At 45.0% G+C, this 18,010-nt stretch overlaps 1 protein-coding gene across 1 annotated transcript in view; it reads left to right on the forward strand.

Moving 5' to 3' along the window:
• LOC114593517 (uncharacterized) overlaps window positions 1-18,010 on the forward strand; it is a 43,091-nt gene that overhangs the window by 18,230 nt on the left and 6,851 nt on the right. Inside the window, exons 8-13 of the mRNA XM_077925347.1 lie at window positions 2,402-2,516; window positions 2,897-3,083; window positions 3,974-4,126; window positions 6,296-6,412; window positions 16,039-16,100; window positions 16,938-17,042. Of these exons, the coding sequence (XP_077781473.1) occupies window positions 2,402-2,516; window positions 2,897-3,083; window positions 3,974-4,126; window positions 6,296-6,412; window positions 16,039-16,100; window positions 16,938-17,042 (739 nt within the window). The remainder of the gene's footprint in view (window positions 1-2,401; window positions 2,517-2,896; window positions 3,084-3,973; window positions 4,127-6,295; window positions 6,413-16,038; window positions 16,101-16,937; window positions 17,043-18,010) is intronic.

Raw genomic sequence — 18,010 nt, forward strand, 5'->3', positions numbered from 1 at the left:
TCGCCCAGCTTGTCCGGAGTTTTGGGCTGGGTTGCCATCAGTATGCTGATGACACCCAACTCTATCTGTTGATGGATGGCCATCCTGACTCGGCCCCAGACACACTGACCAGATGTCTGGAAGCTGTGGCTGGATGGTTATGTGGGAGCCGGTTGAAGTTAAATCCTTCGAAGACAGAGGTCCTCTGGCTGGGGCGGGACGATATGGGATCGAGGGGGCAACTCCCATCTCTTGCGGGGGTGCAATTAGTGCCAGCACCGTCCGTTAAGAGTTTGGGTGTAATCTTCGATACCTCCCTCTCTATGGAGGCGCAGATTACAGCTATAACAAAGGCGGCATTTTTTCATCTCCGCCAAGCTAAGCAGTTAGCCCCTTATCTCTCTCGCCCTGATCTAGCCACTGTGATCCATGCGACGGTCACCTCCAGACTGGATTATTGTAACTCGCTCTACGTGGGGCTGCCCTTGAAACTGACCCAGAAACTCCAGCGGGTGCAGAATGCCGCGGCGAGACTCCTTATGGGGTCTTCGCTGCGAGATCACATTCATCCGGTACTATACCAGCTGCACTGGCTCCCGGTGGAGTACAGGATCAGGTTTAAGGTGCTGGTTTTAACCTTTAAAGCCCTATACGGCCTAGGACCCTCGTACCTACGGGACCGCCTCTCCTGGTATGCCCCACAGAGAAACCTACGGTCTGCAAATAACAACATCCTCAAGGTCCCAGGCCTCAGAGAGGTTAGGCTGGCCTCAACTAGAGCCAGGGCCTTCTCGGCGGCGGCTCCAATCTGGTGGAATGCTCTGTCACAAGAGACTAGGGCCCTGCGGGACCTGACATCTTTCCGCAGGGCCTGCAAGACAGAGTTGTTCCACCAGGCCTTTGGTCAGGGCGCAGCCTGACTCCCTCCTCTGGCAACCTGCACAGAATTTTGCCTAATCGGTTGCCAACAATTTGATTTTAATTAATTTTTATAATGAAATGTTTTTAGAATGTTTTTAGAATTTGACTGTTCGACTATTTGACTGTTGTTAGCCGCCCTGAGCCCGGCTTCGGCTGGGGAGGGCGGGATATAAATAAAATTTATTATTTATTATTATTATTATCTCATATTTCTGCTGCTTTGATGTTCACAAGTCCCATCTTTCCATCTCTTTGTTGTTATCCTTTGCAAATCTTCCAATCTTCTTGTTGTTATCATTTTTTTTCTCTTTATAACCTCTGAGATTATCTCCACAAGCGAGTTGAAGCAAACATTATTATAGTCCTGTGTGGATTTTCACGCTGATCCAAAAATTCTGTTCAAACGGCAGGCACCATTTCAGCAGTTCCCATAAGATACAATCTAGGCGTCTGCTCATTAACTTTCCCAGACCGGTTGCTCCATAAATCAGTCTTTTCAGGGGAGTTCTTGCCAGATCAAACGTAGAATTCAGATATGCTAACAGAACCATGGCTTCCTCCCCCTTTGACTGTAAATCTTGCAACAAAGTCTGTCTCGTCTCATAATGGCGGTTCCCAATTAGAACTGCGTCATCCAAAAGCCTTTCATTTCCTTTCCAGATCTTCCGCAAAACAAAGCCTTTAGTTAATAATTTTATTTCCACACAGTTTATTTTCCCATCTCACTTGCTATCAGTCGTGTGGCGGTTCTTCTTGGGGAGGGGTTGTTAGGTAAATCATATTGAAAAAGAGAAAAGTCCCCCCCCCTTCCAATCCGTTTCAACATACCAACATAGCTGTGATTCTTTGATGTAGTCTTCCATTCAATCCAACCCGTCACTCAGCTTCTCAGAGGTCGATTTAATTAGCAATCAGTACACCCTTTCCTTCGCTCAAAACATGTGCATTTACTCTTCTCCAATTGTTTATCTTAAGCAATGCAACTAGGATCGCAATCAAAAGCGGCATGCAGGAGAGCGAAAAACTCACCGAGGGCTTTCCGTCCAGTGCCCCCACCCCCTCCTTTCGAACTTGGGGGTGATTTATAGGCATCCGCGGACGAGGCAGCATTTTCCCATCCCCTGGGAAAACCCGGGAGGCTAATTATTCCCATCATTAGCCTCTTAATTACCTTGTGTGAGCCGGAGAGATGGTATTGTCAGCCATCTTCCAATGCACCCCTAGTGGCCTGTGCAACCTTTTGAAGGGCATATTCTCAGTGTCTTTATCTGCCAACCATAGGAGCCCATTCCTAGGGGCTGAGGGGTCTTCAGCATCCACTAAAACCTCTGAGGGGGCTCCCCCCCCCCAGTTTATGGGCATTGCCATTCAAATGGTTGCGTGGACCACCAATGGTGTGCGTGGACCACTTACCTGCCGCCCCCCGCCCCCATTTTATTCAAGTTGGCACCCCTGCTGCCAAAACTTTCAACTCCCTCTCCTCTGCTGTTTGGTTGCTCAGATACGGATTCAAGCCAGGGGTGTCAGCTCACATCACACTCCTACATGAAGGTTATATTGAGCGTATCTGGGGCACAGAGGGTATTTCGGTTGATGTGAATCAACAGGAAAAAGGGGTAAGTTGTTAGGTGAACAAATTGGATGTTATGGGATTTAAATTAGGCCAAAACTTTATTGATTGCAGGTGTAGGTTGGATTTGGCTTGGGCCACAATTCAAAGAAAGAGATGGTGGGGAAGCCGGCTACTCCAAGCGCTGGCACGGGAATTTCCCAGCTGCCGGCCGCCTAGTCGCAGCCTTCTTTCCTGGGGGTCAGAGCCTGGCATGATGGGTAAGCTGTGTCTGGGTAAGCTGCCATTCTCTCTGGCCACCTCCTTGTTAGTGTTTTGTGGGAGGGAGATTTAGGTGGGTGGAGTTAAAGTGGACGAAAGTGCTCTGTCTTCCAGCGTTATCAATCCTCATCAGCTCTGTTTTAAAAAATAGATGACTGTGTGCAGTCTGCAGATGATGCTGTGGCTGCAGGGTCTGTTTCTATTGGCCACAGTGTGGACCATTTCCTTAGCCAGCGAGCAATGGAACATGCGGAAGGGAAAGGAGGAGCCAAGCATTCCTCCAAAGGGCGCCATTTCCTTAGCCAGAGAACCAGGGAACATGCGGAAGGGAAAGGCTCCTCCTGGAGTCAAGGTAATCCATTGCATTTATGGCCTCGTAATGTGTGAATAATTTGTTTAAATAAAGAAAGAAATGAAACCTCCCTTCTTTAATTAAAAAAGAAGAGGGAGAAATGATTCTTGATGCCTTTGTTAATCATATGCCTATGGCTTTGTTTAATAAGGTTGAATTGGACAGTTTAGATTTGGGATTTTTGCGTCCCACTTTCGAAAGACTGGTTAAAGAACAATATGTATATCTTTTCCCGATCCCAAATCAATGAATGTAAGAGCTTGTTCTCAACATCCCGTCACCCTTTCAGGCATGACCAGGAAAAACAATGAAGTTTTAGCAGATGTAGGGCTGGAACTATGATGAAGGGAAAGCCTTGATGGGGTAAATCAACAACAACAACCAAAAACCCTTTATTGGGAGGGGTTGTCATGTGCTTCTTTGTTGATATTGAGCATTGTCCTCGTATCACTTTATATTATACAGTGGTACCTCGGGTTAAGTACTTAATTCGTTCCGGAGGTCCATTCTTAACCTGAAACTGTTCTTAACCTGAAGCACCACTTTAGCTAATGGGGCCTCCTGCTGCCGCCGGAGCCCGATTTCTGTTCTTATCCTGAAGCAAAGTTCTTAACCTGAAGCACTATTTCTAGTTTAGCGGAGTGTGTAACCTGAAGCATATGTAACCTGAAGCGTATGTAACCCGAGGTACCACTGTATAGCAAGACATTCAAGCAGTAGAGTTTAGTTCATCTGGGTAAGTGGGGCACTGTCCTACCAAGCGAAGCCTGTCCTTAGCCAGCCCCCACCTGCTCCTGCTCCTCTTTAGCCCCAGGGTTGCTGTTATAGACTTTGCCTTTCAGGCTCTAACTCCCCACTCCTGTTGACTCTCCTGCAATCTGCCCCTAAAGTCCAATGGGCACCATTCGGACTTCTAGCCAGCTGTCATAAAGAATGTCTCATCCTTGGCGAAGGCTTGTGCAAAGAAGTGAGAGCCGTGGAAGTGTATGACCGTGTCGCAAAGGTGGTGGCCCCAAAACGTGAACGACTCAGGGAGTCTGAAGGTTTGCTTGCTGTTCAAATGCAGGAGCTCAATATGAAGTGAGCAGAACCCAAGAAGGTGACTGACCGCCTCCAGAAGCTAAATGATGAGCTGGAAGAACTGAATAACCAGAAGAAAGAACTCGAGAACAGCATTGACGTATGCTCTCAGTAGCTGGACAGGGCTGAAAAGCTGATCAGTGGCTTAGGAGGCAAGAAGGATAGGTGGACGGAAGCAGCACACTTGCCAGGAATTTGATACACTGACCTCATTGGGGATGTCTTCTTATCTTCAGGGATGGTGGTGGCTTCTTGGGGAGCCTTTACCGTTGATTACTGTACAGAATGTCAGAAGAAATGGCCGGCTTTGTGCAGGAGAAGAAAGTCCCATGCTTTACTGATTTCAGCCTGAGTAACACTTTAGGAATTGATGCTTTTGAATTATGGTGCTGGAGGAGACTCTTGAGAGTCCCATGGACTGCAAGAAGATCCAACCTCTCCATTCTGAAGGAAATCAGCCCTGAATGCTCACTGGAAGGACAGATCGTGAAGCTGAGGCTCCAATACTCTGGCCACCTCATGAGAAGAGAAGACTCCCTGGAAAAGACCCTGATGTTGGGGAAGATGGAGGGCACAAGGAGAAGGGGACGGCAGAGGACAAGATGGTTGGACAGTGTTCTCGAAGCTACAAACATGGGTCTGACCAAACTGCGGGAGGCAGTGGAAGACAGGAGTGCCTGCCGTGCTCTGGTCCATGGGGTCACGAAGAGTCGGACACGACTAAACGACTAAACAACAACAACAACAACAACACTTTAGGGGAAACAGAGAAGATTATTAACATCTACATCCAGTCTCTTAAAATCACCCCGGCCACCCAGCAGTTCATCGGGGAAGATATATATTGAACCCCCAACATTTGACCTTGTTAGAAGTTGCCATGAATCCAAATGCTGCACAGCTCCGATTCTTGTCCTGTCATCAGGTGCTGATCCCATGGCAGGTGAGATTTCTTAAGCAACTGCCTTTCAGTTGAACAAGGCGATAATTTGCATCTTTCACTACCCACACCCTGAGCAGCAGCTCAAACTCTGACCCAGAGGAGGAGTGTACAGCCAGGTTTTTTAAAAAAAAATGGCAGTGCAAGCAGATGAGGTGCCAGACCCAGACCCGGGTCTCCAATTCTAAATCTGAGCCAGAGATTCCATGGTCAGAGGCAGTAATGCCTCGCAAGTCCAGTTGCTGGAAACCACAGAAGGCAAGAGTTGTGTTCAAGTCTTACTTGCGAGTTGTCCTCAGGCATCTGGTTGACCATTATGAGAACAGGATTCTGGACTAGATGGGCCATTGGCTGATCCAACTCTTCTTAGGCTCTTGTAAGGCCCCCAAACTGGGATCCCTAGAGACAGTGAAGAACTGCATTTAAGATTGGAAATATTAGAAACCTAAAGGGACAGATTTACCCATCCATATTCCTGAGTGGGGAATTTAAAGTGGATCTCCCTGATCTACTGCGCTGTCCACAACACCACACTGATGCTCTCGTCGTATATGTGCTGCACCTCTAAACTAAGGAACAGCACAGCATGGATTAAACAGTCACTGGCAACAGATTTTGACCCCATGCCAGTAATTGCACAACCATTGCACCAATCATTGTGTCAGTCTGTGCGATTAAGCGGGGGCTTAGATTTATTGAAGATTTCCTCGGTATGTCACTCACTGAGCCGTTTTTGCTGCCCAAAGCACCCCAAATAACAAATGGGAGTATTTTTATGTGGTTACAAACTTGGGTCTATTTTGCTCAGATTTCCTAGGTGGCCATACAGTATAGGCAGCTTCTGTTCAAATTAACCAGAGGCACTTGTGCCGTTTCTGTGTCCATCAGAATGCAGCTGTTCAGTTTTGAGCTCAGCAGTTTTCAAATGACAGCTGAAGGGCACATAAATAATATTTAACATTAGCGGCTCAAATTAATGTAAGACCTGGAACACACTGGTGCACTGCAAAGGAAGTTAATTAAAGATAAATATCTCCCTCTTGCATCCAATATTGAGACATATGCCTGGGCTTCACTATAGTTTTGTTTCAGCGTAGCCTATTAGCATTGAATGGCATTTTATTGTTTGCCATCAGAAGAAGAAAGCTTGCTGCCTTGCAGACTCACTTTCCCCCCACTCTGACCTGGACAGGTTGGAACATTCCTTATGAATTAAAAGAATCTGATCTGAGAATCAGTATGCAGCAGATTCAGATGTTTCTGAATGAATATGAAGAAACCTCATTTGAAGCTCTCATATATCTTACAGGTATGGACATTATGCCTACATTCAGACATAGTGATGGTTTCGCATCATGAAAATGAGTTTAGCATGATTTAGCTAAACCATGATTTATCATTATGAACTTGAGCATACTACAAATATTATGAAAATCAGCCCCCAAGGCTTGCACACTTCCCCTTGCCATTCCTCAGTGTAGCCATAGCAGAGCAGCTGGAAAAGAGGAGGGGGAGAGAGGAGCATGCAAGGCACACTGCAGCTCATGTGATGCTCACTGCCTTATACAAAGTCAGTTGATTGGTCCATCTAATTCAGTATCGTCTGCTCTGACTGGCTGATACCTTCCTTTGCCACAGGCAAGGATTTCTCCCAGTCTTACCAGGATATGGCGGCGATTGAATCTGGAATCCTCCCCAAAACATCTGGTTTCCTATTACATCTGGGCCACAGTCAAATAGCCGCCTGCACCCCCACCATACCACCCTTCCAAGGTGCATCCAGGACTAGCCCACAGCATATGGGGATTTGTGACGAGAGTCCAATTCTGACCAAACTCCATCGTCTCTGTAATGCCAGGCCAGCTAACATATAGCTGCTTATTAAAGATGTCCCACCTGTAGGTTCCAATTCCCTCCTGAGCCTGCAGTATGTGGGCTCTGGTCGCCTTGTGAGCAGAGTCTTACTGGTCTCCTGTTTTAAACAGAAGGTATCTCTGTACGTTCCATAAACACCTTACCATTTTCATCCTAATGCGTTGTTTCAATCCCTAGGCGAATGTAACTATGGCAGGAGAGCAACGGAGAACAAGGACAGGTGTCTCCAGCTCTCTCTTATTTCCATAGTGTATTACAGAAATTCAGAAGTCCTGGAAAACTATCAGCTTTCCCCACAGGGGGCATATTTTGTACCATCCTTCAGTACATCCTTCGGGACCATAAGACACACCTTGTTTTTAGAGGAGGAAAAGAAAAAAAATATTTTGAACGAAACAGTGGATGTATAATTTTTGTGGTTCATGCTGTGGCCACAGAGATGTGATTTGACAGTAAGTTTGGGGTAGCCCAATGCAAAAATCCTGAGGATCCATGTGGATCCGTGCTTTGTAACCATGTTTTTGCGCCACTGTGGCCCCAGGCAACAGTGGGTGCGTGATTTTTTTGGTGCAGGCTGTAGCCATGGACATGCTATGTGATCTGATGGTGAATTTGGGGTGACCCAATGCAAAAATCCTGAGGATCCATGTGGACTTGTGCTTTGTAACCACGTTTTAAGTGGGGAGGGAAGGAAAAACACTGGAGGGACAAGGAGCACGTGTTGGGTGTGTGGAGAAGGAGGCTGCTAATAATGCAGGAGAAGGGTTTAAGTACTGAAGAGACAAGGAGCACATTGGGGTGTGTGGAGAAGGAGCTTTTCAGTGAGCTGAGCGGGGAGGAGGGAGGGAAAGAGAGCACGGTTCCTTTAAAGCAGCCAACCAGACAGCAGCCGCTTACACCCATGTAAGCGGCTCCTCTCCCGCTTTGCTGCTTCAAAGTGAGCCACGGAGGAGGGAAGGAAGGGGAACCATGGATCCTCTGCTCGTGACTGCAGCAGGATCCCCCCGCCATCCGTAGGCATTCGCTCAATAAGACGCACAGACATTTCCCCTTACTTTTTAGGAGGAAAAAAGTATGTCTTATGGAGTGAAAAATACGGTAGGTGCCAAAAAAAGGTGCTTACTTAAAATGTTTTCTCTCTAAAGAGCCAGTGTGGTGTAGTGGTTAGGAGCGGTGGACTCGTAATCTGGTGAACCGGGTTCGCGTCTCCGCTCCTCCACATGCAGCTGCTGGGTGACCTTGGGCCAGTCACACTTCTCTGAAGTCTCTCAGCCCCACTCACCTCACAGAGTGTTTGTTGTGGGGGAGGAAGGGAAAGGAGAATGTGAGCCGCTTTGAGACTCCTTCGGGTACTGATAAAGCGGGATATCAAATCCAAACTCCTCTTCTTCTTCATCTTCTTCTTCTTTGTCTTCTTTTTCTTCAAAAAGATAGACTCATGACATGCAAAGCGAGATATGTCAAGCCTTTATTTGTTATAATTGTGATGTTTATGGTGTACAGCTGATGAAAACCCCAAATTAACAATCTCAGAAAATTAGACTATTAAATGAAATCAGCAAAACAAGGACTGCAAATAGAGCAATATTGCACCTCTGAGAAGTAGAAGCATGCATATGTACTCAGTACTTGGTTTGGGCCCCTTTTGCATCAATTACTGCCTCAATGCGGCGTGGCATGGATGCTATCTGCCTTTGGCACTGCTGAGGTGTTATGGAAGACCAGGAAGCTTCAATAGCAGCCTTCAGCTCTTCTGCATTGCTCAGTCTCATGTCTCTCTTCTTTCTCTTGGCAATGCCCCATAGATTCTCTATGGGGTTCAGGTCAGGCGGGTTTGCTGGCCAATCAAGCACAGTAATCCCATGTCCATTGAATCAGGTTTTGGTACTTTTGGCAGTGTGGGCAGGTGACAAAGTCCTACTGGAAAATGAAATCAGCATCCCCATAAAGCTCGTCTGCTGTAGGAAGCATGAAGTGCTCCAAAATCTCCTGGTAGATGGCTACATTGACCCTGGACTTAATGAAGCACAGTGGACCAACACCAGCTGATGACATGGCTCCCCAAATCTCTTTTCTGATGAGAGCAGCTTTTGCATCTCATTTGGAAACCAGGGACCCAGAGTCTGGAGGAGAAGAAGAAGAAGAAGAAGAAGAAGAAGAAGAAGAAGAAGAAGAAGAAGAAGAAGAAGAAGAATAGTAGTAGTAGTAGTAGTAGTAGTAGTAGTAGTAGTAGTAGTAGTAGTAGTTTGGATTTGATATCCCGCTTTATCACTACCCGAAGGAGTCTCAAAGCGGCTAACATTCTCCTTTCCCTTCCTCCCCCACAACAAACACTCTGTGAGGTGAGTGGGGCTGAGAGACTTCAGAGAAGCGTGACTAGCCCAAGGTCACCCAGAGGCTGCATGTGGAGGAGTGGAGACGCAAACCCGGTTCACCAGATTACAAGACTACCGCTCTTAACCACTACACCACACTGGCTCTGGAGGAAGAATGGGGAGGCACACAATGCCAGATGCTTGAAGTCCAATGTGAAGTTTCCACAGTCTGTGTTGATTTGGGGAGCCATGCCATCAGCTGGGAGATCAGCTGGGAGATCAGAGTTCGACTCCTCGGTCGGCCATGAAGGTCACTGGTTCCTTGGGCCAGTCACACTCTCTCAGCCTGACCTGTCTCGCAAGATGGTTGTTGGGATAAAAGAGGGAGGAGGCAAACTTAAGTACACCACCTTGAGCTCCTTGGGGAAAAGGTGGGAGGCTATAAATGTGATAAATAAATAAATATCCTTTACGTCCAATATTACATAGAAAGCGAAGCATTCTTTATGTGAAATAGCCTTTGTGTGAGGGGCATTGGCAATAATATTCCCAGTTTGCATAGCAGCCAATTCCTAGGGGCCAAGGTCCCTTCGCCCCTGCCCCTTACAAAATATTTGAGGGAGCCAAGGTCCTCCATAGGTGATGGGCATAGCCATTCAAATGGTGTGCATGTGCTGCATCTTGTGGTCGGTTATGCAGGGTGGGGCTTACCTGAGCCCTCCCAATATTTATTCAAGTTGCCACCCCTGCCAGTTGAGATGCTAAAACTGCCACACCCTAAGCATAATTGTTCAGAAGAAAACCCCTCTGAGTTTGAAGGAAGCTGTTCCCAAGCAGGTATGCACAGAACTGCAGTATCAATAACCTTCCATATTTCTAAACAAAAAAATTCCTTCCAGTAGCACCTTAAAGACCAACTAAGTTAGTTCTTGGTATGAGCTTTCGTGTGCATGCACACTTCTTCAGATACACTTCAGACCAACACGGCTACCTATCTGTAACCTTCCATATTTCTGAGGTGGATGGAGAATTTCAGCATGATGGGGTGTACTCACAGTAGCTCTAAGGAGATTGTTGTATTGGGCAAGCGGAAACACTTCCACTTCATCTCCTCATCAACACAAATGAAATGTTTAAATGTTTTTGGGTTGCCCTTGAATCTTCCCACCAGGCTCGCCATCCTCTCCTGCCACACCCTTTGAGAACCACTGAATTAATGAGTCCCTGGAATTTGAATCCATTGGAGGCATTCTGCTTTTGTTGATGTCTAGTCTGATGGTGGTGTGTTTCGTGTTCTTTTCACTTTCAGACAATCCTTGCAAACGTGTAGATAATTACAGCAACTGAGCTGATGTAGCGAAGTAAGGCAGATGCAAGAAGAAAGCTTTGAGGCAGATTGTCCTGCTTCTTGCCTGCATACCATTGAAATAAAATAGGGGTATTCGTCTTCTCTGTTGAATTCCGCATTCTCATTCAAATCAGGCCATCAGTCAGGACCTTCTGGATGACCCCTTCCAAATGAAACTTGTTAACAGGCTTTTTAAATTGAAAACTCATAAATTACCTTGCAAGTGTGGATTTCTTTATTTTATTGCTTGTCTAATGGGGGGGGGGGTGGAAGTTGTTGGCAATCTGAAGTGTCACGCCTGACATGTGGCCCTCAGACAGTTGCCCAGGACCCACCTTGCAGTCAGAACCTGGTGTATGCATGGCTGCTTCTGTGGTAAATGTAACTCATAACCAGACTTACCCATTGAGTAACTTCATCCATTGGCTTTGGTGGAGCTTAACAGGATCAGGCCATTATATGCTGATCTGAGACAAGCAGACTTCATAGCTTCTTAGTGAAGATATCATTGCAGGTCACTGGATCCATTTTCCAGCCAGGAACACAAGCGTGTGATCAAGGGCTCAACAGAAATAGCTAAACTTACTCTTAATCAGGTGTGTGTCTACCAAGCTGATCTCAGGACCCCTTGTTCCCAGAGGAAGTGAGAGGCTTAGCATCATTCTATAACATATTACTCTCCATCCAAACTGAGTTGCCACTCTGGTGGGCAAGCTAGAAAAAAATAATCCAAGCTGAAATCCCACTAAGAAAAGAAGAGCTTTTGGTTAACGTCCCAAATATAGCTGTTCTTAAATCTTTCAGATAAGACATATATAGAAAGCTGGACCACTCACAAGACTGGGATACGTATGGATATCTGCTATAAGATGCATTTAAATAATCAATTCATGGTGGAAAAAAGTGCTTGTGTAAATCACCTTAAGTAACCCTGAATTCGAGATGCTAGAACATTGGGAAGAGCCCTTCTTAGAAATATATTTATGGGAACAACTTAATTTGCACTGAAAAGTTCATTGCTAATATCTGTCATAACCAAAAGTAACACAATGCACCACTATGTGGACTCAATTCACAATGGGCCAGTTCACGGACAATGGGCTGGTTCATAGACTCACCCATCCAGGGATATAATATGCACACAAGGCCACAATTGTACTTCACCTGTGCAATAACCTCCATTTCCCCACTCACTTGTCAGTGGCCAGGGTTATTCTTCTGAAGGAGGGAAGGATGAAGGTCTATGAGCAATGAGACCACCAACCAGAGCCATGACTCCATCACACTGACAAAGTATTTGAGCCTGCTCCCATTTCCCACACCAATGCATCTTGTGTAAGAAAACCAGAATGAGAGGCCAAACCTTAAGGCAGGCATAGGCAAACTCCGGTCCTCCAGATGTTTGGGACTACAGTTCCCATCATCCCTGACCACTGGTCCTGTTAGCTAGGGATGATGGGAATTGTAGTCCCAAACATCTGGAGGACCGGAGTTTGCCTATGCCTGCCTTAAGATAATATGTGAGATATGAAAACGTATTACGACATATTATTGGCTCAATGCTTTTAAAAAAAGTTCCGGCAGAAAGAAAGTCATGGTATCCCTTGTTCTAGAAGAACATTTGAATAGGAACATTCAGTTTTGAACATTATGACTTGTCACAATCTAGAAAGGACATGTAACACAGTATAAGTCACTGTATTTTGCTTTTCCTGATACATCCTCATGCTCCCATGAATCCCTACTCTGCTTCAGCAGATTCCAGAAGCACATGCAGCAGAACATATGTGCAGCAATTATGTCAGGATGCTAAGTGGACAGAAGCAATCACTGAATGCTGGAATGCCACTCAGTATGCCATCATCAGCATCACCTCTGGAAAGATCAGCTGTGTGGCATCACTGCATAAAGAGATACGAGCTGCCAAGTTATCAGCAAATGAGGGACACCAGAACATTTCCTATCACTTCATCAGTGCATAAACAGTTTAAGTAGTCAATAGCAGGCAGAGTCCAACTATTATCAGGAGGAGGACTTAACCCTTCCCTTGCGACAGTCCTGATCCAGACTGGGCGACTGACACCTGCTTCCATTGGCTCAGATGGGAGCTTTACTTCCAATATAATTAGCAGGCGCCAGGGAGAAATTCACCAGGGAGACTCCAATACTTTGGCCACCTCATAAGAAGAGAAGACTCCCTGGAAAAGACCCTGATGTTGGGAAAGATGGAGGGCACAAGGAGAAGGGGACGACAGAGGACGAGATGGTTGGACAGCGTTCTCGAAGCTACCAGCATGCGTTTGACCAAACTGAGGGAGGCAGTGGAAGACAGGAGTGCCTGGCGTGCTCTGGTCCATGGGGTCACAAAGAGTCGAAAACGACTAAACGACTAAACAACAACAACAATGGGAGAAATTCTTCTGCTATAGGAAGCACATAAGTCTGTATCAAAAGAAAGGGTAGCCATTATTATGCAATGCTACCTAAAAGCATTTATCTATGAATGTTAACACATCCAACATTTAAAATCCTCACATCTTCTAAATGAAAAGTAAAGGAAGGCACATCAGTGATCTGATTTAACTACACACCTATGCAAATGAAATGGGTTGTTGATAAATTGGGATTTCTAAACAGCTTGTGATCACATACTGCAATCTGTAATGATTCAGTGCCTTCAAGCATTCATGATGGTTTGCAGTTGGTTTAGAGTCTTAGGCTGCAGCTGCAAACACATTCTGCTTTGGGGGGAAATGGGACTTGCTTCTAAGTAAATGTGCTTAGCACTATGGGTGATGAAAGGATGCCATGGGATAAAGAACAAGCACAGATATCAATCGTTCATAAGAAGTTGGCTGGCATGAAAGAGCTCACTAATAAGAAATGCTTTGTTGTTGCATAGAAGATGGTTAATAAATTTCAGGAAATCATCTTTTTTTAAACAAGATAAGAGAAATCCAAAGTTCTCCCTGGTGAAAATTGTGTGATTTACTGTTGGACATTGAGTCATTCTGCAGAGAAGGAAACAGGAGAGGTATATAAGCATAACATCATCCAGTGACATCCAGAACCTCCTTAAATCTACAAAGAAGGTTATTCTGGTCTCACTGGAAACGAGAAGGTAAGATTTTTGGGGGGATGGGGGGAGCCAGTTTATACCAAAGCCTGCTATATCACATAGCCTGCCATATGAAGGTTATTTGCAACTAGAGTTGCCATATTTCAAAAAGTAAAACCAGGAAACCCCAAAATTGCTGAGCTTTTTGTTTGTTTGTTTTTATAATATTTTTTATTGCTTTGTTTTCCAAGGTCCAAATAAATGAACAGTACATCATCAATAACACAACAAATGCTGTTTTACAAAAAAAAGAAGAAATTAAATAACAGAAAATTCATTTTTCCAAATCTTTTTTCATCATCAATTGGACTTCCCCACATCCTCCATCCCTGCATTCCTTACAATAAAAATAAGCAGCAAATTAATACCTTGTTTCATGTGTTTTTGTATTTTCATCTAATTATTTACTCTAAAAATTAAACTTTTCTCGGTCATAACTTAGTTTCAATCATTTTCGAATTCAATACTGAAGCATGATTTTCTCAAAACTTAGCAAATTCTCAACATTCATATAGCTTATAATGTTTTTGTAAATAGTCCTTGAATTTTTTCCAGTCCTCTTCCACTGTCTCTTCTCCCAGGTCTCGAATTCTGCCTGTCATTTCAGCCAGTTCCATATAGTCCATCAGTTGCGTGTGCCACTCTTCCAGTGTGGGTACCTCCTGTGCCTTCCAGTATTTGGCTATAAGGATTCTTGCTGCTGTAGTTGCATATAAAAAGAAAGTTCTGTCTTTCTTTGGCACTCTCTGGCCTACAATGCCCAGGAGGAAGGCCTCTGGTTTCTTATGAAAGGTATACTTAAATACCTTTTTCAACTCGTTATAAATCATTTCCCAAAAAGCCTTCACCCTCGGGCATGTCCACCAAAGGTGAAAGAATGTTCCTTCAGCCTCCTTACACAAAATTGCTGAGCTTTTTGTTGTTGAACCAATATTTCAATTGACTTGCCTAAGATTCAGGACAAAGCATCGCCTTTCAGAGATTCCACCTGGATGTCAATTCCACCTTTGAAATGTCTGGGGAAAACCGGATGTATGGCAGCCGTAGCTAAACACGTTAGGTTAGCTCAGGGGGAGACATCTTAATATTCACATTTCTATTATTAATTTGTTTATTTCATAAAATTTATACACCACTTCACTGTTTAAAAAAAACAACAACAACCCTGAAAGCAGTTTACAAAACTCTTCTACTGAAGACTCTGCACTTAAGCCAGCGGATAAATCGTGTCCTCCTCCCAGATAGCACGTGTTGCGGGGAGATCATCAGGACTGACCTCATTGCTTGTGTGGGTGGAAGCGATTGGATAGCCACAACAACCCAATTGGTGGTCCCTCGGTTGCTGGGGTAAATCTGGCCCCTGGGAGCATTTGGGGTGAGCTTGAGTCTGAGCCTGGTCCATTGCTCCCCCAGAATGTTTTCCCTTACTGACCTCTGCCGGTTTCCAGTCGTCAGTGCTGCCCTGACAAGGTCAGGTGCAGCTAGTCGGGAACCAATGCCTAAGCAAACCACTCACAATCTGTAATCAATAAAGTTGTGGCCAAAATAATGCCAAGAACCTTAAACTAAATTCTGTGTCAATTGTGTCTTTCTTTATTGGGGGAGGTCTTGGGATCGTAATATGCAAGAGCATTACAATAGTCTTCAATGGATATAATGCTAGGGATATATCTAATGTATATTTTACAAATTTCACATTTATACCTTCCCCCAGAAGACTCCTGGGAACCATACTTTTCAGCAGGTGCTCACAATTCAGTCTAGAGATCACAGACAGACCTAAAAGACCCAGAGCCCCCAGGGAGAAGGAGACTGTGATTAAAGCAATTTCAAGGCTGCTATTTTATGAGCATTTACTTGGGGATTCCCATTCCAGTGGGAATGACCTTTAAGGAACATGTACATCCAAGTTACTACAGGTCAATTATTCCTTCTAAAAGCCTGATGTTTTTCTTTGTGGAGGATTAGTATGCTATAATCTATATTAAACATTGTACTTACATTGTACAATTCAGCAATGAATTGCCACTGTTAAACAACCGGGAGTCCAAAACCCTCATCCATCTCCTGCAAACCATCCAGAGATCTTCCAGCAGATCCTGATCTGTCACCTGACCAGCCCTGTTCCGGGAAGCAGAAATCGACTTCTCGGCTGCTGCCACGTGAGGAGTTTGGAATCTAAACCAGCCCTCAGGAGAGGGGTGCCATGTCTCAATAAGTACATTCTACATACAAACAGCAAATGTAAGGTAAAACCCCTGCTGTTATTTTGTTTTCAGAGATGATCATTCTCATTGTGTTGCTGAGTTTTGCAGCTGTGTTACAACAACCTGCTTCAAAAGTAACTTTCTTAGCTACACAAGCATCCATGCCTAACTTTCTCCCCTTTAAATCAGTAGGGGGGAAAGTGTTACTAAAATTGGTTGGGTTGTTTTCAAATCTAAGATTGGATTGCGCCAACCAAAATATTCTCTTTAATCAGTCAAAATGTGTTTTACTGCTTCATCCAGGAACACAATGAACTTGAAAAATATCATACTTAAGGGGAAGTCCAAACAAATGTAACTGTATTTTTTTTAAAAAAAAATAAACTTGATTGAATCTCGATTCTTTAAGGATGTTGTGGTTTTCAATTCCACTAAAAGTAATGGCAAGTCTCTTTTTTATTTCAGTAACTGTACATTCATCCAAAGCATAGGTGCCGGGTGCCCAGGGACCTGGGTGCCAAGGCTCCCACAACATTTTAGATGACAGAGCCAGGCTCGGTTGCGCATGCATGCTGTGGGCGACATGCGCACTATGTCATCATGCCCCTGGCGTGTGTGCGCTACGTCACTGCGCCCCCATTTTGTGTATGAGTGATGTGGGCATGCGGGGGGGGCGTGATGACATAGAGCGCACACACCAGAAGGGCATGATGGCAATGCCCAGCCTCAGGCACCCACAGTTGCTGGGCACCACTGATCCAGAATACACCAGAGAGTTTGATGTTACTACATTACCCAACAGTTTACAATTCAGATTTCATTTAGGTCAGAGCAGCCTGACAGAGGCAAATGGGGCCGACTAAGCACTTTTTCATGATTCTTAGAGAAGCAATGGTAAAATTATATTAGCATAATGAAAAATAATCCAATAAATAAAGACAAGAGAAATATTACTTGTTCTCTTACTTCAGGCACATGCAGTAGGAATTGGACCAGCTCAGCGAAATCAGATTGTTGACAAGCACAATGCCCTGCGGAGAGGAGTGCAGCCACCGGCAAGCAACATGCTGAAGATGGTAAGCAAGGAAGAGGCCTTGTTGTAGGTCAGGGGCCTTGGCAAAGGCTTTCCAGGGATACTACACCTCCTTGCAGGCAGAAAACCTTTGTTCTTCACCCTCTCATAGTAATCTTCAAGGATAGGACTAGATTCAACAACAGCTTGAATGCCACTTACACATCGTTTTAGAAAAGACAGAAGAGGACAAAAAGTGGGCACATATTTCCATATCATCATTTATGCGTATGTCACTATTCCATCGTTCAAGCCATGCTCAATGCAATTTACATAATTAGATAAATATAACAAAATTTGTCATAAGCAAAGAATAAAACACATCCAGACATATACAACAAAATTAAATATTCCCCACATAAGTCCTAATAAGATCTAAGAATAAGCATACAAAAAAAACCTCATGGTGGTGGCAGCCGAGGTGGTGGAGAGAAAACCCAACCAGCCAAGTTAAGGCAGCCGGGGGGCAGCAATGGCGTGCTGAAGTGGCCTGAGTGGGTGTGGGGTGAGCAGGGAAGTGGTGTGGGGGTGGCAGTGGTGATGGTGGGCCTGAGTGGGTGGGGGGGTGCCCTGGATTTAGGCTAGAAGAAGTTGGCGGGTATGCTATATAATGGCTGGATCTACACACCTCAAAAAAGCATTTCAGGAAAACGTGTTGTAAACCTCATAATGGGAAATCATGTTGGCGAAAGATGGAATTCTACAGTGCCATCTGGGGTCACAGTGTTATAAAGCATTTAAAACGCTTTTTCTGTACTAATGTAGCTGAGTCCAAAGTGTCCTGAGTTCTGTGGCCCAGGCCTCACCACCACAACTTTGCCTAAACATGCAGACTTTTCTCCCCCAGCAAGCAGCTGTGGCAGGTGGAATGGAGGCTGTCTTCTGTGAAAAGGAAGGGGCGCTCCTGGCAAGAGAGGTGTGGGAGGAGGGAGACGGGGGAACTCTGATGTCAGACATGTAGGGCCACCACCC

The sequence above is a fragment of the Podarcis muralis genome, chromosome 3 (genome assembly GCF_964188315.1).
Source record: "Podarcis muralis chromosome 3, rPodMur119.hap1.1, whole genome shotgun sequence".
Taxonomy (NCBI): Eukaryota; Metazoa; Chordata; class Lepidosauria; order Squamata; family Lacertidae; genus Podarcis; species Podarcis muralis.